This window comes from Carcharhinus amblyrhynchos, chromosome 23, assembly GCF_965287045.1.
Source record: "Carcharhinus amblyrhynchos chromosome 23, sCarAmb.v2.hapA, whole genome shotgun sequence".
Taxonomy (NCBI): Eukaryota; Metazoa; Chordata; class Chondrichthyes; order Carcharhiniformes; family Carcharhinidae; genus Carcharhinus; species Carcharhinus amblyrhynchos.
The window spans coordinates 4,047,137-4,069,774 of NC_137346.1; the positions used below are offsets into that span (position 1 = coordinate 4,047,137).

The following is a 22,638-nucleotide window of genomic DNA, read 5'->3' on the forward strand; positions in this document are numbered from 1 at the left end:
CAGAATTTAGAGCCACATTGCCTGAAGACATGGCTGCAAATGGAGGGGGAAAGGGACTGAGCAGGGTGTGCAAGAGGCTACAATTGGAAGAACACTGCATTGACGAATGGTGGTTGGGGCTGGAGGAGGTTACAGAGATGGGGAAGGGCAAGTCCATGATGGTTTTTGGAAACAAGAATGCAAATTTTAAATTTCAAGGTGGATTAGGTAGCTCTGGGAGCCAGAGGTCAGCAGGCACAGGATAGCTGGCCTTCATGCTTCAGGAAATAGAATTTTGATGAATTCCCCATCACATTTCAATGTATTTTCAATGTGGTAAATGTTAATTAAGAGGTGAAAATAGACATGGAGCAACATCAGGAGGTGACCAAGGAGAGCGTCTGAAGGCGTTACTGTATGGAAGAACAAAAACTCTGTTTAAAAAGCCTGGAAACTAGCTTAATCATTTCAGAAGCACTTGATTTTTTTAAATACTGATTTTTAATTTTATTTTGAACTAAAACAAACAGTTAAAAAGTTACCAGAGCTAACTATTAGAGAACTAATATGTGGTATATTAAAGTTGCAAAACTTGAACTCATGTAGTTTTGAAATTGGAGCAAGAAACGCTCACTCCTGACCTTGGAAGTTTTGCAATAATTTGGATGGATGAAACTGAATATTGCAGCAGGCAAAGGGGAATGTAATCCGACTGGAAATACTTGTGAATGGAGCAATTTCCTCTTGATTGGCTGCATTACACAAAAATGGAATGGTGAATGATCCTGATGTGCAGAAGCTTTCATTGCACGGTGGCACAGTGGTTAGCACTGCTGCCTCTTCCCAGGCATTCCTTAAACCCTCCCTCTTTAACTGAGCTTTTGGCATTCAACCCGAATATCTCCTGATGTAGCTGTGTCAAATTTTGTTCTGCCACTGTGAATTCCCGTGGGACATTTTAATTGTGCTGATGACTACAGGCTGTGGTGTTCTACCCGAATGTGAGCCAAGCTTCAAACCCCACATTCTCAGCACCTTTTGTGGTTGGTGACTTGAGACTACTCACTTTAAAGATGAAACATCTTGGGTTTCCAGCTATTGAACTATATCACAGCAAAGAATTGCTGCCTTTGTGGGAGGCAAGAAAGTTTAGAGAGAAAAGTGGGTGTGGGGGATGGTGTGGGAACCCCAGCCCATAACATGAAATATTATTCCCAAGTCATGGCTCTTAAATTCTATAAGCAAATCCGAAACAGATGGCTGCTGACAACTTTGATATTTAAATAATCAATCTTCTTTTGGACTGTGTTCAACCGTAAACCACATTAGCAGGGCATTGTACAGTGCAGCAAGGTTCATCATCATCCGGTGCCCTAGATATGGGTATTATAGTCTGTTTCATTTGGCTGTAAAAAATCTAACATTAGCTGGCTTGCTAGTTAAGTGCCTAGATAATTGCATCTCAGTTATGTTGCAGAAATGTTGTCTTTGAATAAAGTGCTTGCTGTCTGAGGCGAATCTGAAAGTAAATTAAATATCCGAAGTGTGTAGTTGTTTGGTGAATGAAGCCATACCTCCTGTTACCTGGAATTTACTGGCTGAGTTTTGGCTCCAGGGTAACATAGGTGAAGATTTTAAAAAAAGTTATGTTTACTCAAAGGTGCAAACCTCATGCCCATTTCCATGACTCTGACAAAGCCATGTGTGGTAGGCAGTGAACTCACCACTGTGCCAGAATTTCATGGGTCCAAGTTCCTTTTGAAAGATGTATGCATCTTACTTGAGCACTGCAGTGCAGTACTGAAGTGTGCTGCGGTGTAGGAGATGCTGTTTTTCAGAGGATGCATTGAATGCCCTGCTCTCTTGGGTGAATGCAAAAAATTCCATGCACTGCTTGAAATATAAGGTGGTTCCTTGAGCAACAAGTAATGTTATTTGGTGACATATCTCTGTTGTGGGATCTTGCTGTATACAGTTTGGCTGCTGCATTTTCGTTACAGCAGTGACTACGTTTCAAAAGTACTTCATTGGCTGTAACATATATTTTGTCCTGCAGTTGTGAAAGTTCTTTATGAATGCAGATCCTTCCCTTTACTGACTTCTGAGAGATATCTGAGAATGGGGGTGGCACGGTGGATAGTACTGCTACCTCAAAACATCTGGGACCCAGGTTTGATTCCTGGCTTGGGTCACTATCTGTGTGGAGTTTGCATGTTCTCCCGTGTTCCTCCTGGTACTCTGGTTTCCTCCTGTAGCCTTAAGTTGTGTGGGTTAGGTAAATTGGCAATGCTAAATTGCCCCTTAGTGTCAGAGGGACTAGCTAGGATAAATGCATGGGGTTGTAGGGATAGGGCCTGTGTGAGGCTGTGATCGGTGCAGACTTGATGGGCCAAATGGTGGCCTCCTGCACTGTAGGATTCTATGAATGGCAAACTCAAAATGATCTGGCACTGTTGTGTACCAAAGCTCAGAGCTGTGGGTGGTATGATAATGCTGCACGTCTCATTACTATAGCTTGTATTTTGCTGATCTTACCTGGTGAAAACATCAATTATGGATCTACTTTAATTCCAATCTGTGTCTCCATGGTGGGAGAAAGAGGATGCTCTGTTGCAATCCGTGACCAACTTGCAATTTTTGAGATCTTTATATCTTTAAATATTTAAGAATCATGCCACAGATGAAGTATGTGATTGTTTGACTACTGGTGAGGGTGAGTATGGTTTGGGCTATGGAAGGAAAAGGGGGGCACATGATCTGTCCATTGCAATGTTCATGTACTTTCACCTCTTGCTGTTTTTGATCTGTAGTTTTGTTTGTTTGGCCTTTCCCTAGCGTCTGAGCAGTCTTCTATAAATAGTCTTTGTATGAGCATTTGAGTAAACTGAGTAGAGACTTTTGTACTTTGAAAGATATGTAGGCTCAACACTTAAAAAAGAAGCCCAGCAGTTTAATTGTAGATTTTATTCTTGTGTGGGGAGAACATTTTGAATTATTGCAATAATGTGATGAAATGCTGGTGGTTACAAGTCTGTCATTAGCAGTGGAAGTGGTTTAAATTGGGAATACTGCATAAGGTAGCAATCACATTTTAAAAAATATATTTTAAAATGTATTTTCCTCTGCTTTCTGTTAAATCAGTTCATTGCTTAAAAAGGGACTCAATAAAGTTGAAGCCCTTGCTCCTGAAAATCTGAGCTCAAACTTTTCTTTCTTCTTGAAAGGATGGAACAAAAAGAACCCCATGAATCCCTTTTAAAACAAGGACATGCTGTGTATTGCCTGGGACCAGTAAACAGCTCAATTTACTGAGCCATAATTGTGGGATGCTTAAAAATCTGAAATGCCGCCTCCACCATGTACCTCTTGTGAATCTTCAGCTGGGGAGATATTTGGCCATCACGCAATGGAAAGGAAGTACAGACTTTATATGAATATAGTCATATTAAACTTTGCACATGGTGATAAAGACTTCTAATTGGAACCAGGATATAAAGTGGTTTTTGTTCCTTCTTGCAAGAATACAGACATAGAATTTTGTAAAATAATTTACGTTTGGTTTGAGGTGGAAGCAATTGGCAGAAAGTTCTTGGTTTGTTGGAAATTGCATTTAAAATGCAGCCCCAGACTTAAATTTTTTTCCATTTATCACCATCCATTCTATTGGGCCACAATCTTTGTCTCTCTTATCCTAGTGGATCTCTTTGCCTAACTCTTATTGTACCTGTTGCATATCCAGTTCTCAGTGATTAGGAGTGAAGAGTGAAGTTTCAGTACTTTCTGTGGCTTGATTGAATGTTTGCACACTGAAAAATATCATTGGGTGTGAACCATTGATAGTGAGTTTACTGTCAAATAAATCGTTTGGACTTAAACCTGGTGTCGTCAGACTTTTTACTGTGTTTACCCCAGTCCAACGCCGGCACATCCACATCATGTGAACCATTGAGCCAGGACAATCAAAAAAGGGCAAATGAAATTTCGAGTTCTTTGAAAAGAATGGAATGTAAAAATTCGAAAAAATTTCTCTGAAGATCTGATATTGATCAACCTTCACTGTTACCGAGACTAATTTTCAATTTGAGATTTCTTTGAATTTAAACTCTGCCAGCTGCCATGGAGGGATTTGAACCCATGTTCCCAGGACATTAGCCTGGTCCAGAGATATTGCGACCATCTTGACTGAGCCAATTGATTTATGAAAAATCCAAGTATATCACATCCAGGCTCTCACCTTTTTCCCATCCTATTGTTACTTTATGGAAGAATTTTATTTGTTAGTTTTTTGTTCAGGGCACAAAACTATATCTGGTGGTATAGTCAGCAGGTCAGTGGTTAGCAGTGCTGCCTCACAGCACCAGGGACCCAGGTTCAGTTCCTGGGTTGGGTCACTGCCTGTGTGGAGTCTGCATGTTCTCCCTGTGTCTGTGTGGGTTTCCTCCTACAATCCAAATACATGCTGGTCAGGTGTATTGGTCATGCTAAATTCTCCCTGTACTCAAACGGACGCCGGAGTAAGGCAATGAGGGGATTTTCACAACAACTTTATTACAGTGTAAGCCTATTTGTGACACTAAATAAGTAAACAGGAAGACAGTAGTCTAGTTGAACTAAAGGATTTTGCTGCTATTAATTTTTCTGTTTCACGGTGAAGCGAAAACTGCTAATGATGGTTAAAAACAGTGATAAATCTATCTGCGGATGAACACTAGCATTCCTTGAACCACCTCTTGTGGATATAATATTTTATAGAATTTTTGCAGTTGGCTAACTTCACTATACTGGCAGTGTTGGAGATAACTGAGGCAAAAAGGATTAGGAATGAGGGTAAATTAAGAGGGAACAGTTGGGTAGTGTTGAACCTGGGTGCTAAAAATCTGTGAATTGGTGGGGGGAGAGCAGGAGACCGAGAGATGCAATACTCTACAAACCATTGGAAATCATGTGTCTGCTGCCCTTGCCCTTTTTAGGAGGTGGGGTTGTGGGTTTGGAAGGTGCTGCCTGAGCAACCTTCTTGAGTTTCTGCAGTGTATCTTGTAGATGGTGCATGCAGCTGTCAGTGGTAGAGGGAGTGAATGCTTCTGGAAGAGGTGCCAATCAAGTGGGCTGCTTTGTCCTGGATGTTGAACAGATTCCTGAGTGTTGTTGGAACGGTGCTGAACTCACCCAAGAAAGAGTATTCGATCACACTCCGTACTTGTGCCTTATAGATGGTGGACAGGCTTTGGGGAGTCAGGAGGTGAGTTACTTGCCACAGGATTCCTTACCTTTGACCTGTTCTGGTAGTCATGGTATTTATATGGATAGACCAGTTCAGTTTCTGATCAATGGTAAATGCTAGGATGTTGTCAAAGGGGGATTCAGTGATGGCAGTGCCATTGAGTATCAAGGGGTAATGGTTAGATCCTCTCATTGGAAGACAATAATTGTGTGACACTTGTGTGGCGCAGATGTTTCTTGCAAGAGGTCAGCCCAAGCATGGATAATGTCCAGGTCTTGCTGCATTTGATCATGGACAGCTTCAGTATCTGCGGAATGGCGAATGATACTGAGCATTGTGCAATCATCAAATGTCCCCACTTCTGACCAAATGATGGAGGCAAGGTCATTAATGAAGCAGCTGAAGATGATTGGGCCTAGGACACTAACCTGAGGAACTCCTGCAGTGATGCCCTGAAGCTGAGATGTTTGACCAACAGTTTTGGATTGAAATAATACAGCAAGATGTGACAGCACCCTCAGCTCTCGACCTTCTATTTGAGCAGATTGCCTGCAAACTGTTGCTTGGAACAAAGGAGCAGGAGTCAGCCATTCAGCTGTCGGGCTATTCAACTGGATCTCTGTCCTAAATGGTCTACTCTTTATTCTGAGAACCGAGGAAAATGTTCTTGTTGAGGAGCACATGTTGAATGAATACAATATGGAGGAAGCACATTAAAGGGTTCATATTTTTCTGAAGTATTCAATTGGAGTTCAGTGTACATTGTAATGGAAGAGGTAATTTATTTGAAAACCCGCCTCTTGCAATTACAACAATTTCAGGGCTGCTTGATGTGATCAGGGTCAGCTAGTAGACTAGTAAGTAACAGATCAGGATGACAAGTGTGGACCCTATAATTTGCAACATGAACCTGCCACAAGGAAAAGTGCATAATATTTGCTTCAAATTAATCACAGTTTTTAATGTAAAAGATTTCCACAGAGCATTGGATGAAATGATAACTGAGCAGTAACCTCATCTAGAGGTGCAGGTGATCATTTATATGGAATACGGAATAAATGGGTGCTTTCTCGGTTGGTAGTTGGTGACTAGTGGCGTGCCGCAGGGATTGGAGCTGGGGCCTCAACTGTTTACCGTATACATAAACAATCTGGAGGAGGGGACTGAGTATAGGGAAACCAAATTTGCGGATGACACAAAGATGAGTCAGAAAGCAAACTGCATCGAGGACAAAGTCTGCAGAGAGATTTGGATAGGCTAAGTGAGTGGGCGAGGATCTAGCAGATGGAGTATAACGTTGGCAAGTATGAGGTTAATCACTTTAGAAGGAATAATAGTAAAATGGACTGTTAGTTAAATATTGAAAAATTATAACATGCTACCATGCAGAGGGACCTGGGGGTCCTTGTGCATGAATCACAAAAACTCAGTCTGCAGCTGCAGCAGGTGATCAAGAAGGCGAATGGAATGCTGGCCTTTATCGTGAGAGGGATGGAGTATAAAAGCAGGGAGGTTTTGCTGCAATTGTACAAGGTACTGGCGAGGCCGCACATAGAGTACTGTGTACAATTTTGATCCCCTTATTTAAGAAAGGATATATTAGCTTTGGAGGGGGTGCAGGGAAGGTTCACCAGGTTGATTCCGTAGATGAGGGGTTAGCTTATGAGGAGAGATTGAGTAGACTGAGCCTGTACTCGAGTTTAGAAGGTTGAGGGGAGATCTTATAGAGGCATAAAGATAATGAAGGGGCTAGACAGGGTAGAAGCAGAGAGATCATTTCCATTTAGAATGGAAGCAAGAACTAGAGGGCACAGCCTCAAAGTAAGGGGATGTCAATTTAGAACAGAGTTGAGGAGGAACTTCTTCTCCCAGAGGGTAGTGAATCTTTGGAATTCTCTGCCCATTGAAGCAATGAAGGCTACCTCATTAAATGTGTTTAAGTCACAGATTTTTTAACAATAAAGGAATTAAGGGTTATGGGGAGCAGGTGGGTAAGTGGAACTGAACCACTATCAGATCAGCCATGATCTTATTGAATGGCGGGGCAGGCTCGAGGGGCTAGATGGCCTACTCTTGCTCCTATTTCTTATGTTCTTATGTTTTTATTGCAAGCTCAACGGACTTAAAACTGGCTTCTTATTTGCAAGATGAGATTTCTGGAGGTTAATCCCAAGTCCTCATTTTATAAAAACTGTGTAGTTTTAATTTGAATTTAGAGCTCAACCTTTAATTTGCTACCAATCACAAAATTGAATCTGCTGTAATCTGTTTGCAATCTATTGGCTTCTACGGTGAGTTGCAGTCTGAACGTCACAACAGGTGGGCAGCTGGAACACTAAAAGGGGATGTTAAGAGCCATCTTGAAATCTTGCACTATTAACTTTGATACTGACACAGCCATTGATAGACAACAATGGCATATTTGCCAAGTCTAAATGAATTTAATGTTGCAAGGCCTGACCACTAAGCACCTGGCATGTAAGGCATGTTGCTTATCCCCTTCATTTTGGCCTCCTGCCTAATGCCTGCTGTGATGTAAGGGCCAGCCCTTTCTGTACACCGTGACAACTGAGAATCGTCCATCACTAGATGGGAGACTCCATTACCTGCACTCTGATTCCATTCCCCCTCCAAATCTCGGGTTGAATCAGGCTGTTTGCAATTTTGGCATTCAGTTTGGCCCTATGCTGAGCTCAAGAGTTTCACATTATGTGTGACAAAGACTGTCCACTTCTAGATCACAAGTTTGCTGCTGCTGCTAAAACTCCCATCCACATCTTTGCCTTCAGACTTATCTGTTCCATTGTGATGTATTTCCAGTCTCCATAAACTTCAGTTCATAAAGGCTGATACCAGAGAATCATAAAACTCCTACAGTGTAGAAGGAGACCATTCGACCCATTTGAGTCTGCACCAGCTCTTTTACAGAATATCTTACCCAGGCCCAGCCTCAGCCTTATTCCCATAAACCTGCATATTTACCATGGCTAATCCACCTTAGCCAAACATTTTGGAACACTAAGGGGCAATTTAACGTGGCCAATCCACCTAACCTGCACATCTTCGGACTGTGGGAGGAAACCTAAATACCCGGTACAAACTCCACACAGTCAGCCAAGGCTGGACTTGAACCCAGGTCCTTGGCGCTGTAAGGCAGCAGTGCTAACCACTATGCCACCCCAGCATTGATTAACTATCATCGCTTCTTGGCCTTTTGGCTAAGATAGAGTGTTGGAATCAAGCCTAAGATGGGGTGTGATGCCTTATCTTCTCAGCTTGGATCTGGTTTGTCTCCCTTGTGTGGACCATGAATTAGATTCAATTGAAATTTGAATTTGGTTTTTGGAGATGGATTTGGGTTTGCCTGGTCCAGTCTGAGCACTGCCTTTGTAACTTGAAGAATGGAGTAAATATAGAAGCTGGAAACTGTCAGCAGGCCTGGCAGTTGCATTGGAGAGACAAACAAAGTTAACATTTCAAGTCAAGTATGAACAGTTCTGAAAAACAGTTGTTTTATTTCAGATTTGCCACATCACATGATTTTGCTTTTATTTTGATTAATAACTACTTCAAAGGTGTTGAAAATCACTACAGCACACTCAGCATTACTCCAGCTAAGCTCCCTACACATGCTAAATCACAGAATAGCTTTGAAAACATAAGTCTGAAGTTTTAAAATTAAGTATCAATGTAAACATTTTCATGTCTTGGATGACTTATCTGTTTATGCTATTGAATTAAAGCAGTTTGAAGGCGCCAAGCAGTTTGAAGCTGCGTTCTAGCCGGAGAGGGGAATTGTGTGTGCAGTTGGATACCGTTAATCCTCCAAACACATGGCTCACTTCAAGTGTCTTCTCCCTCTGTAAGTTCATTTCTGAGAGTGTGGTTTTTCCCTGGAGCACTTGTGTGGGTCTGCTAGCTATCAAAATACAGTATTGGCTCATCAAAGGAAAACTGCTAATATTGCAGATTTAAAAATAAATCCGTGTGAGCTGCAGAGTGAATGAATACAGGAAAATAAATAGACAAATCAAATCACTTCAGGTAACCCCAGAGATCACCTTGCACAGCCACAAGAGTCCATGGCCTTCTCTGCCCTTCTTATATACCCTTCTCTGATCAGAACCTTCCACACACCTGGCGAAGGAACACCGTTTCCGAAAGCTTGAGATTACTATCAAATAAACTGGTTGAATTCTAACCTGGTGTTGTGAGACTTCTTACTGTCTTCACTTTGTAAACCAATGCTTACAGAAAGGATGTATTGGAGAGATATGATAGAGGTCTACAAGATTATAATAGGTTTGGATATGGTAAGCAAAGAAAAACTTCCCATGAGTTGATGGCACCAGGGCTAAGGACATGTAAGGTTTTGGGCAAGAGATGCAGGAGGAATATAAGGAAGAGCTTTTTTACGCAGTGAGTGGTAATGATCTGGAACTCATTGCCCATCAGGTCATTGAAGCGGGGATGATCAATGATTCGAAAATAAAATCGGATAGGCACTTGGTGGACCAATAAATAAACTTGGAAGAACCTAGGAATTGAGAGAGGAATGGAACTGACTGGATTGTTCCTCAGAGCTGGCGTGGACTTGATAGAAGTAGAAATGGTCGATCGAGAGCTTCAAATTTTTAGGTGTCCAGATCACCAACAACCTGTCCTGGATCCTCCCTCATATCAACACTATAGTTAAGAAAGCCCACCAATGTCTCTACTTTCTCAGGAGACTAAGGAAATTTGACACGTCAGCTATGACTCTCGTCAACGTTTACAGATGCACCATAGAAAGCATTCTTTCTGGTTGCATCATAGCTTGGTATGGCTTCTGCTCTGCCCAAGACCGCAAGGAACTACAAAGGTCGTAAACGTAGCCCAATCCATCATGCAAACCAGCCTCCCATCCATTGACCTCTGTCTACACTTCCCATTGCCTTGGCAAAGCAGCTAGCATAATTAAAGACCCCATGCACCGTGGACATTGTCTCTTCCACTAGCTTCTGTCAGGAGCAAGACACAAAAGTCTGAGGGCATGTACCACCCAACTTGAACAGCTTCTTCCCTGCTACTTCAGACCTTTGGACCTACCTGGCATTAAATTGATCTTTCTTTGCACCCTAGCTATGACCGTAACACTACATTCTGCACCCTCTCATTTCCTTCTCTGAATGGCATGCAAGTTTTCTGTCAATTCATTTTCTCCATTCTTATGAGCTCTTGTTGATGGATCTGAAAAGCTTTCCCAATCCTCTGGTCTATCACTATCCCTTACCACTTTGTATATCCTGCTTTTCAATTTAACATTATCCTTGACCTCCAATCTGTGCTATCAGCTCGTCTGTCTTGTCGCAAATGCTTTATGCGTTCAGATAAAGTACATTTAGCTTTGGTTATTTGTAGCTGTTTACAGCTCTGGATCTGTTCTGTGTTGCATATTTTTGTTTGTCTCCTGCTTCAGCCTGTCACACTGACAGTCAAGTTCTCCCTGACAATCCTGTGTCACTGCTCCCTCATGTACCCCTGATTTTTTTTTTTAATCTCTTCTGTTCTTGAAACCCCTCCTCCCCTCCTCCTCCTCCTCCTCAGGACTCTGAGTTCTTGGTGTAATGTTCATATTTGTCCCTACCTATAGTTTTCTGTTGACGGTCAGACAGATCACTCCTACCTTTTTAACTTTGACTTCCCAATTTTCAGAGCAACTGAATTCTCACCTTCCTTACTTCCCTAGTTAGATGGTTCGCAACAATACTGGTCCCGGCATGGTTCAGATGTAGGTCGTCCCAAAGGGTCAGCCCCCACTTTCCCCAGTACTGATCTGTCGCACCATTCGAAGCTCAGAGTCCAGCTCAAAAACACAGAGCCATAGTTCCTCAAGCAACAAACACTTAGCACAGATGTGTTCATGCAGAACCACAATGGGATCCTCCAGCTCCCACATCATGAGTGAGTTTCAGGATCTTGATCAGAATCAGTGATAGAATGGTGATATAATTCCAAATCAGGAAGGTGCGTGGCTTGGAAGGGAACTTCCATGTGGTGGTGATCCCATGCATCCACTGCCCTTGTCCTTCTAGATGAAAGTGGCTGTGGGTTTGGAAGTTGCTGTCTAAGGAACCATGGTGAGTTCCTGCAGTGCATCTTGTAGATGGTACACACTGTTACTACTGTGCGTCGGTGGTGGAGGGTGTGATTTTTTTTTGTTGATCAGGTACTTATCATGCAGGCTGCTTTGTTCTGGATGGTGTTGAGTTTCTTGAGTGTTGTTGGAGCTGCATACATCCAGCCAAGGGAGAGTACTCCATCACACTCCTGACTTGTGGCTTGTAGATGGTGGACAGGCTATGGGGAATCAGGAGATTAATTATTTGATGTAGGATTCCTAGCCTCTTACCTGATCTTGTAGCCATATTATTTATTTGTTTAGACCTGAGGAGCTGTTGCAGTTCTGTCCTGGAACTAGATGATTGACTTCCTACAATTGCAATGATCTTCCTTTATGCCAGGCATGACTTCAACCAATGAGTGCTTTCCCTTTGATTCCCACTGACTCCAGTTTCGCAAGGGCACCTTGATGCCATGCTTGGTCAAATGTTGCCTTGATCAGGGCACACTCTCATTGGATTTGTCCTGCTTTTTGGCATACCTGGGCAGTTGTCTACATTGCCAGGCATGTGCCAGTTTTGTCGTTGTACTGGAACAGTTTGGCTAGGAGAACGGCAAGCCTTTAGTGTTATTGCCAGAAGTATTGTCAGGGCCCATAGCTTTAGCAGTTTCCCGTGCCTTTAGCCGTTTTTTGATATCACACAGAGTGAATTGAATTGACTGAAGACTGACATCTGAGATACTGAGGACTCCAGAGAAGGCTGTGATGATCAGCCAGAGGGGCAGGCAGGACGAAGATTGTTGCAGCCTTGTCTTTTTCCACATCTGTCCTGCTTGGTGCCTTTCCTTATTTGATGAAAATGTGGGCATCACTGGAAGGTATTACCCAATCCTAATTGCTCTTGATGTTTGTTGGAAGTAATGAAGAAAAACCATAGTGCGTTCTGTATGTATGCTTATGATTAGATATTCAGGACTGGAGATCTGTGCTCAGGTCATGATTGTAGGTATGACTGACTGAAGAATTGCAATTTTCCTTCTTGCTCTCTGCCCATTGCTTGCCCCATAATATGTTGTATGTTAAATTCTTTTGTCAATACACTGTGACTTTAAACCTCTTACTTTTATAGTTGTGTTTACAGAATAATTCTGCTAAAGAGTGGTAAAGAACAGCATGCTACAGTGCAGAGGGACCTGGGGGTCCTTGTGCATGAGTCGCAAAAACCCAGTCTACAGGTGGTCAGGAAGGCAAATGGGATGCTGGCCTTCATAGCGAGGGGGATTGAATGTAAAAGTAGGGAGGTCTTGCTGCAACTGTGCAGGGCCCTGGTGAGGCCGCAGCTGGAGTACTGTGTGCAGTTTTGGTCGCCGCACTTGCGCAAGGATATTTTGGCCTTGGAGGGAGTGCAGAGGAGGTTCACTAGGCTGATACTGGAGTTGAGGGGGTTGAGCTATGAAGAGAGGCTGAATAGACTGGGCTTGTACTCATTAGAGTTTAGAAGGATGAGGGAGGATCTTATTGAGACATATAAGATGATGAAAGGGATGGATAGGGTAGAGGTGGAGAGGTTGTTCCTGCTCAGAAAGGACAGCAGGACTAGAGGGCACAGCCTCAAGACAAAGGGGGGTGCAGGGGGGCAGTTTAGAACAGAGTTGAGGAGGAACTTCTTCACTCAAAGGGTGGTGAATCTCTGGAATTCTCTGCTGGTTGAAGTGGTGGAGGCTACCTCGCTAAATATATTTAAGATGCGGGTAGATAGGTTTTTGGTAGGCAAGGGGATTGAGGGTTATGGGGAGAAAGCAGGAAAGTGGAATTGAGCCACTTCAGATCAGCCATGATCTTATTGAATGGCGGGGCGGGCTAGATGGCCTACTCCTGCTCCTATTTCTTATGTTCTTATGTTGGTTAGGATGGCTCCAGAGTCTGCAGAGGTTTTCTGTGTCTCGTCGAACCTGATTTTGATTTCAGTTTACTTGAAGATAAATCCTCCTTTTGCTTTGCAAGGAGGTCTCTCAGCACAATTATAGGAATTATGGAATCTGGTCACAAACACTTAACAGAAGCATTGACAAGTGACCGAAGGTGGTGAGTGGGAGATAGGTGACTGATGACAGCACTTAACTAAGAGAATTATTTGGAGCAGGGTAATCTTCAGTAATTGGCTGTGTTGAAGGGTATGTTACTGAGAAAACACACAAATGGACTGACTTAGCTGCAAGAGCTTGTGCTCAGGAGATGCAAGTGGGTTGGATTATTTAGTTTTGCATCAAGCTCAGGTTTTGTGTCTGTGAACTCTTGAAGTTTGCACTTATGGAGGGGAAGTTCTGCATTTGGAAATAAAGAACAGAAACTGAGATTAAAGAAAGCCACCATATAATGACATAACTATCTTCATTTTAAGTCTAGTTTTGGGGAAATTATATCTGCTGGATCACACTTTTTTATTAATGGAAATGAAAGCACCATCTCTGAGTTCAGTATAGAATCAAATTGAAGGAACACACTTCTGCAAAGATTTGTCAGAAGATTGGACAGAATTTAAAAATCAACAAAGAACAACTCAAAATGTCACGAGGGAGAGAAATAAGAGTACAAGAGAAAACTAGCTAGAAATTTAAAAACAGTAATAGTTTTTATAGTAGTTAAGAAAGAAAAGTAACAAGTGAGCATGCTCCCCTCAAGAAAGTGAGGGGTGGTGTGGCACAGTGGTTAGCCCTGCTGCCTCTCAGATGGGGAGTTTGATGCCCGGCTTGGCTCACTGTACAGAGTCTGCACGTTCTCCCTGTATCAGCCTGCGTTTCCTCCTCCCCCCCCACCCCACACAGTCCAAAAGACGTCTTGGCCCTACTCGGGCACTGGCTCTACTAAATTCTCCCTCAGTGTGCCCGAACAGGCACTAGAGTGCAATGACAAGGGGATTTTCATAGTAACTTCATTGCAGTGATAATGTAAGCCTACTAGTGACAGAAAATAAACTTTTACTTTAACTGATAAATTATTAACTGGAAATAAGGAAAAAGCAGAGGTACTGAATGGAGATTTTTGTGTCTGCCTTCACTGTAGAACTCACAAATAACATCGCAGAAATACTTTTCAATCAAGAAGTGACAGGAAGGAGGAACTTAAAATAATTACAATCACTAAGGAAAGCATACTAACAAAACTATTGGAGCAAAAGGCTGACAAGTTCCCAGGACTTGATGGGCTTCATCATGGAGTCCTAAAAGAAATAGCTGCTGAGATAATAGATACATGGGTTGCAATTTTCTGAAAAGGCCCCATCAGATAGGAAAGTAGCAAAAGGAGGAAGATAGAAATTGGCAGCCGTAGGTCAGTTAGTCTAACGTCATCAGAGGGGAAATGCTAGAATGTATTGTTAATGAGGTTATTGCAGGGCACTTAAACTGTAATGTAATGGGATATGGACAACAAGATTCTGTGAAAGGGTAACCATATTCAACTTGAGTTCTTTGAGGACGTTTCCCCTTCTGAGAGTGGCAAGATCAGGGATCTCCACTTTTGGACAGAGATGAGAAGTTTTTCTTTGAATTCTCTTCCCCAGACCACAATGAAGGCTGGACCACTTGAATATTTTTAAGATATTATTTAGATTGGCATGGGAGTCAAAGATTATAGGAGTAAACAGGAAAAGAGGAGTTGAAGTCACAATTGGATCAGCCATGATCTTATCAAATGGCTCGAGGGGCTGAATAGCGCACTCCTATTCTTATTGTTTTATGTTTGTATATACAGTGTCTTAATGACGAGGCAGAGCTTGTGGCAAAGAAGAAAAGGAAGCAAATCCTGCACTCTGAAGCCTACTGCCTCGTTGGATACCCTGCTCCCTGTGTATGAGTTAAGAATTCGCCTGTTCAAGTCACGTGAAAATCCTTGGCAAAAATTCATGATCTGGAGCAGATTTCATCCTTGAATCAAGTGACAGCCACCAACAATGCTGACATTAAATTGGTGCACTTACTGAGACCAAGTCCCCACATTTACAAAATCAGGTCCTTCATTCATGGCATTATAGACTCACCCTGAATAGGCGAAAATAAATTTAGACTTGCAGAGTCTGGCCATTGGAGAGTGATTGAGTATCATTGTAGGAGATTGTTGCACTGTTGACTTTACTTTATTATTGTCACATATATTAATATACGGTGAAAAGTATTGTTTCTTGCACACTATACAAGGCATACCGTACATAAAGAAAGGAAAGGGTGCAGGATGTAGCATTGCAGCCCTAGCTAGGGTGTAGGTAAAAGTTAACTTAGTGCGAGGTCGGTCCATTCAAAACTCTAATAGCAGCAGGGGAGAAGCTGTTCTTGAGTTAGTTGATATATGACCTCAGACTTCTGTATCTTTTACCCGACGGGAAGAAGGTGGAAGAGAGAATTCCAGGGTGTGTGAGGTCCTTGATTATACTGGCTGCTTTTCCAAGACGCTGGGAAGTGTAGACAGAGTCAATGGATGGAAGGCTGGTTTGTGTGATGGACTGGGCTTTGTTCATGATCCTTTGTGGTTTCTCACGGTCTTGGACAGAGCAGGAGCCATACTAAGCTGTGATACAACCAGAAAGAATGCTTTCTATGGTGCATGTGTAACGTTGGTGAGAGTCGTAGCAGACATACTGAATTTCCTTAGCCTCCTGAGAAAGTAGAGGCATTGGTGGGCTTTCTTAACTACAGGGTTGGCATGGAGAGGACTAGGACAGGTTGTTGGTGATCTGGACACCTAGAAACTTGACGCTCTCGACCATATCCAATTCATCCCTGTTGCTGTGACTCACCTGATGAAGGAGCAGCAAGTGCTCTGAAAGCTAGTGGCTTTTGCTACCAAGTAAACCTATTGGACATTAACCTGGTGTTGTGAGACTTCTTAAGATGTGGACAGTGACATGCCGTCCACCTTTGAAATCAGTCATTAAGCAAATGTTTATCAAACACCTCTTGCGTATGTTTAAATGCCTCAGTTCAACTATTTTACTGAGTTTTGCTAACCAGTATCACTTAAAACTAGCCCTTTTCACATTATTCTTCATGAGCCTTGCTACATGCAAATTGATCTTTGGTGCAAGTTCCTTGCATTATAATAGCGAAGACGCTTCAAAAATGCTTTTGTTGAATGGTATTCTGGGTTTGCTTTATCTGAACCACTAAATGTTTAATTTGCATTAAAAACTTCTCCCCTTTAATAATCCGTGCCTTAGCACAGAAGAGCCTTAGTTTTCTGTTAAGCAATATATATGATTGCATTGGGAATAGAAGAAAGAAAATTACAGCACAGGAACAGGCTCTTTGGCTGACAAGCCTGCACCGACCATGCTCCCCGACTGAACTAAAATCCCCTACCCTTCCGATGCCCAAAAGAAAATGTGACATTATTGTGAAGTACCTTAAATACTACAGCTTGTTTCGTTTATCTGGGCCTTTAGGTATTAAAACATTCCATCTTCATTGGGGAAAAAACATGCTCAAAGGCAAAGCTAGAGGTATTGAGGCATGGGCATACGTTAACGTAGCACCTTTCATGACCTTAAGACATATTATAGCATTTCACAGCCACGTAAATACTGCCGAACTACAGTTGTTCTCTTTGATCAGGCCTTTGTTCTAATATCTCCTAATGTGCCTTGGTGTGTGGCACCATGGGACGTTGACTGTCTCAAAGGGGCTGCAAGTTATTGTTTGTCGTTTGTTTCCCCAGTCACTTAATTGTTCCAAGTTCTTCTGAGCATCTGTCTCCTGTCTCTTTCCACTCTGTTTTGGTACAATTCCAAACCTGACATGGAAGCCTTGTGGAGACTCACGAAGGTGGATTGACAAGTTGAATTTCCTGTGTCTCCAACTGAAATGCATTTTTCAATTTTTACACTTAGCAGCAGCAGCAAGAGTCAGCCACTGTCTGTCTGAGTAGAGAGCATTCTGTAATGAGCTATATGTGTCAGTTTACATCTTGTACTCCAGGGCATTTATTTGAAAAAAAACTTTGAAGTTTTGTGTGGAAGAGCTTTGTTTAACTGCAAGCAATACTGTATAGTTACATTATTGAAATCAAATGAATCTCATTGGCTAAAAGCTATTGCCAACACACAATAAGCCTTGTGTTCCCCAATAATTTGGTAGTTATGAAATCCGTCTACAAATGACCACAATAAACAGCTTTATTGTAGTCCCTGAAATTTCAAGGCTCTTAAGTCTGACCTTGAGTGCTTGTATTTCAATCCACTTCTGTCCAACAGTCAGAACTAAAATGTCAAATGTACATTTTGTAATTGTAGTTAAAAACACCCATTGCATGTTTTTATGTTTCTCCCAGAATGTAACATCTGGAAACTGAAGTTAATCTGTTAAAATATCCTCGCTATTTCACTGAGACTGAACCAGACTGCTCACAACCTTGGTATTGTATTTGATTCTCAGATGAACTTCCAATCACACATCTATTCCAACACTAAAGGTCACCCACTTCCACCACCTCCTCATCACCTGATTCCTCCCACTCATCTGCTGCTCATATACTCCATTACCCTCTGGCCATCCTCTCATCTTTCATCCAATGTAAACTTGAGTGCCCCATCCAAAACTTTGCTGTTTGTATTTTAATTGGCATTAAATCCCAGTCATCCAATATTGGCTCCAGATCCAGCAATACGTCGATGTTAAAGTTAACATTCTTGTTTTTAAATCCCTCCTTGGCTTTACCTCCGTATCTTCTTGACCTCCTCCAGCCCTACAGTGCTCTGAGATCTATGTGCTTCTCCAGTGCTGATCTCTGGTGCACACTTGATTTCTAATAATTCCACCATCATCAGTGACAGTGCTTTCAATCACGTAGGCTCCGAGCTCTGGAATCCATTCCCTCTCCCAGCTCTCTCAAACCTCTTCTCCTTTCCTTTCCTTTCCTTGCTACTCTTTAAAATCTACCTCTTTGGCAAAACTTTGCATTATCTGTCCCGATATCTTGGTATGTGTCAGTGTTGAATTTGTTTGAAGCACTTTGGGACGTTCACTATGTTAAAGGCGCTATGTAATTGGAAGTTGTTATCTTATCCAACTCGTGTTTGAGACCTGGTGACAGTTGAGTGAAATCAGCTAAAAGCATCACTTCTAACTTGTGCCTAATTGACCTTCTCCAATGGTATTTTCTGCAGTATTTCAACATTATGCTCCAAAAGTGTCTTTTCTTTGATACGTGGCATGAAATAGCAAATAGCTGTTCTGATGGTGACCAGCCAATTGCAGTGCTATAATCTCATTAACCATGAGCAGTGTATGTTAATTCAGAGGTGTGCTTTGAACCTTTTACCACTTAAAGGGCAAATGTCTAAACCTGGTTAAATTGTGATCTTTCTCTGGTTATTCTGTTAATAGTTCCTAAGAGGAACTGAAAAATCCTGATTTCAGAATATACCACCCCTCCCTAACAGCACTGTGGGTATACCTACATCTCAGGGACTGCAGCAGTTCAAGAAGTCAGCTTGCCACCTCCTTCCCAAGGGCAACTAGGGATGGGCAATAAACACTGGTCTAGCCAGCGGTGCCCACATTCCATAAATAAATAAAATTTCTGTGTAATAAGTCAGTGATCTGAAACTTTGAAACTGTCTCTCTGCTCCATGGTGCTGTGTCATAATGTTGTAACAGTCAGCTATTACACCGGTTACAAGGAACAAAGCCAACAATGAACTCCGAGTTCTGGCTTTCAGGGAATTAAGCATTGGCATGTGATGTGGTGTTTAAGTGAAATTCAGTACGGCACAGGAACCCTAGCAGGAGTGCCTGAAATGTCAGTGCTAAACATTTCCTAATGACAGAAGGATTTTTTTTATGAAGGCCCCTGGCTGAGTTGGCTTCATTTGCTAATAACACATCACACTTGAGAGCAAGTTTTGCAAAATGGGAGTGCATGGTGATATTGGGGAAGGAACAGTATGCTACACAGAAGGAAAATATTTTTGGGCCACTTTCCAAAACTGTTTGCTTGATTGACACCTCACTCAGAGTTACATCACCACCATCGCTATCTTGGCTGCTGTATGTACAATCTGCAGGATTGATTGCAGCAGCCCCGCTATAGAGCTGACCAGAAGGAAAATCCATCTCCTCCAAGTCATAGTCATAGAGGTTTACAGCATGGAAACAAGCCCTTCAGCCCAACTTGTCCATGCCACCCTTCTTTAAAACCCCTCAGCTAGTCCCAACTGCTCACGTTTGGTCCATATCCCTCTATATCCATTTTACCCACACAACTGTCTAAATGCTTTTTAAAAGACAAAATTGTACCTGCCTCTACTACATCTGGCAGCTGTTTCCAGACATTCAATACCCTCTGTGTGAAAAAATTGCCCCTCTGGACCCTTTTGTATATCTCCTTCTCACCTTAAACCTATGCCCTCTAGTTTTAGACTCCCTTACCTTTGGCTATTGACTATCTAGCTGACCTATGCCCCTCATTATTTTATAGACCTCTGTAAGATCACCCCTCAGTCTTTTACGCTCCAGAGAAAAAAGTTCCAGTCTATCCATCCTCTCCTTGTAACTGAAACCATCAAGTTGGACACCATCTTGATCATGCATCATTGTAGCTTTGTTATTACTGTGAATTTGTCACTTGAATCTGACCCCACCAACACTGTAGTAGCAACATTATCATCACAAGGACCATGTTGGCCTCACAAGAAAACCCACCACCATCTTGGGTAAATGTTGCCAGTCAGCAAACATGGCCTTGCCTGGAATTCCCAAATAATTTAACAGCTCCTTATTTGTATTGCATGTTTCACATACTGAAAGACCCCAAACCTCTTTATAAGCTAATCAGATGAAATTTGATGCCAGGCCACATTTTTAAGAGTATTAAAGAGTGACTCGGGAGAGGGAGGTGGGCTATTTTCAGGAAGCGTTCCAGAGCTCATAGCCTTGGTGCCTGAAGATTCAGTGGACCAAATGGCCTAATTCTGTTGCAATGTCTCACTGTCTGAGATTCAGCCAATGGTGGACTGCTGGAATATCTATCAGCTAATTCTTTGATTAGAAAACTTCACATAATTCTACACTCTCTCTGTTCCTTCTTTGTGAACAGTATGCTTTATCTGTATAGCATGCAAAAAAAAATACTTTGCGCTGTATACTAATACATGTAAATAATAAATCAAACTAAACTATTTGGAACATGAGTGAGAAAACAGTCTAAACACCAGCTCACCCAGACCAAAATGTTGGCTGTATTCTCTCTCCACAGATGCTGTCACACCTGCTGAGATTTCCCGGTGTTTTCTGTTCTTGTTTCAGATTCCAGCATCCACAGTATTTTGCCTTTATCTAGACACCATTGAATTGGATTAACCTTCTCTCCCCACACAAAAAATAATTGATGTAACTTGATCTATTTTGACCATTCTTTGCTCAGTTATCTATGGCAATGAACGTAAGAACATAAGGACGTCAGCCACTTTTGACACTGCAAAACCATTGCATACATTTTCCTTCTACATTGTGTACAGTCTGCATGTCGTACTGCGCTTCTTGAAGGAAGTAGGAGCTTTGGGCAGCAATTCTGTTTGTCCTCAGCCGTCTTGTAGTTCCTTGAGCTTAGCCATTTCAGGGGGTAACCTTGTCTGGATCTGCAACTGCGCAGTTACAGACCCAATGCTGGAAAGTGGGGTTAGGCAGGATGGCTCATTTTTCATCCAGCACAAACAAAATGGACTGAGTGGCCTTTTTCTGTGCCACAAACTTGCTATTATTCTATAATTCTACATCACACACCTTTGCACCCATAACATTCTTAGCAACATGCCCAGGACTGATTGTAGCAGCCTATTAGATTTCTCCAGGTGCAGGCTGGCTCGACCCAAGGGCCCCAATCCTGTGTTCAGGGTTGGCACCCAATGCCCCTGACAATTAAAAGTTTGTTTATTAATCACAAGTAAGGTTTACATTAACATTGCAACGAAGTTGCTGTGAAATTCCCCTAAGGTGACAATTGCCATCTTAGTGTAAAATTGTAATGATTACAGACTCTAAATGTTCAGCGTTGACTCTGTGCCATAAATGAAAAGTTCTAAGATTTGGTTTGTGGTTCAATTTGTAATGAAGTGTTTCTTATTTTTGTTCCAGGTGGCTGTTGTGGATCAGATCAAAAGCAGTATGTCATTGGAGGCTGGGCCTGGGCTTGGTGGTGTGTCTCGCAGACACAGAGGTGAGCCACCCAAAATTACCTCTCTTCCCCACCCACACTCCCTCCCCCAAATTGTGATTTCTTCCAAAGACTCTTTTCCACGTAATATAATTCATATTTAATGTTGTTTTTTGTAATTGTCTTTAAATATGGAAAAAGGGTGATGCAGAGAAATGGGTGTGGCAGTAATTGTATGCTGTGTAAAGCAATGTTTGGGTCATTTCAAATTAAACTTGATGCAAATGATTGCATCTGAAACATGGAAAATGAGCAGAGCAATCAGGCTCTCCACAATGGTGGATGATGGCAGGAATAAAATGATGGTGGATTAAATTGTGTAAAATTCTGCAAAGCCGTAAGTATACTTCCAGCAATTTCTGGTCACCTCCTGCTGAGGAATACACACATGAGAGTAACTTGTACTTTAAACTGCATCTTATTTTTCATTGGTTGGACTGCAGTCAACTCCTATAATTTGAGTTTAATTTGTTTATCCGCTAGCTGACAACAAGTCACAAAGGACTGGGCAAAATCTTTTGGTTCTAGTCATTTTCCTCAAAATGACTCATGTTTCAGGTTTTATTTAGGCCAGTTTTGCAGATTTCTGCTTATGTTTGTGTGATACTCCAATGCTTTCTATGAGTGCATGTGCAACGTAAAGCAACTGCTACTGTTCCAAAAATGCCACAGGAATACTGCCATAATCTGCTGAGAACCAACTCGTTATCTTGTGCTGAGTTTGGGAAATTATTTAGCCTGCACAAACGGCTAAAATATCTTTATGGTTACACCATCCAGAGCAGTATGAATTTATTCTTTTCCAATTTTAAAATATTAAGCCCAAAAGTTTTAAACTTGTTGTGGGGGGAAGTGAAGGGGAGAATGGATCAAATCCAATGATATAAAAAAATGTAATAGTTTTTGAATACTGGTAATTTTTGTTTGCTATGTAATTTTTAGGTCATTTGTTGCAGTTTTTTTTATTGGACTGGGATATTTTTATTATTCAATATCATTTGATGTGTTGGAAAGAAAGAAAACTTAAATCCTGCATAAGAGATCATCTTTAAGCATAACTGAGAGGGGCAGGGTGGAACCAAAATCTTCCAGCCCCCCCCCCCGCCAACACACACACACACACACACACACA

General features: G+C 41.9%; 1 protein-coding gene across 2 annotated transcripts in view; it reads left to right on the forward strand.

Moving 5' to 3' along the window:
* LOC145357537 (flotillin-2) overlaps positions 1 to 22,638 on the forward strand; it is a 114,110-nt gene that overhangs the window by 21,924 nt on the left and 69,548 nt on the right. For both annotated transcript variants that reach the window (XM_080210990.1, XM_080210988.1), the window contains exon 2: positions 21,428 to 21,509. In XM_080210990.1, coding sequence (XP_080067116.1) covers positions 21,428 to 21,509 — 82 coding nt within the window. The remainder of the gene's footprint in view (positions 1 to 21,427; positions 21,510 to 22,638) is intronic.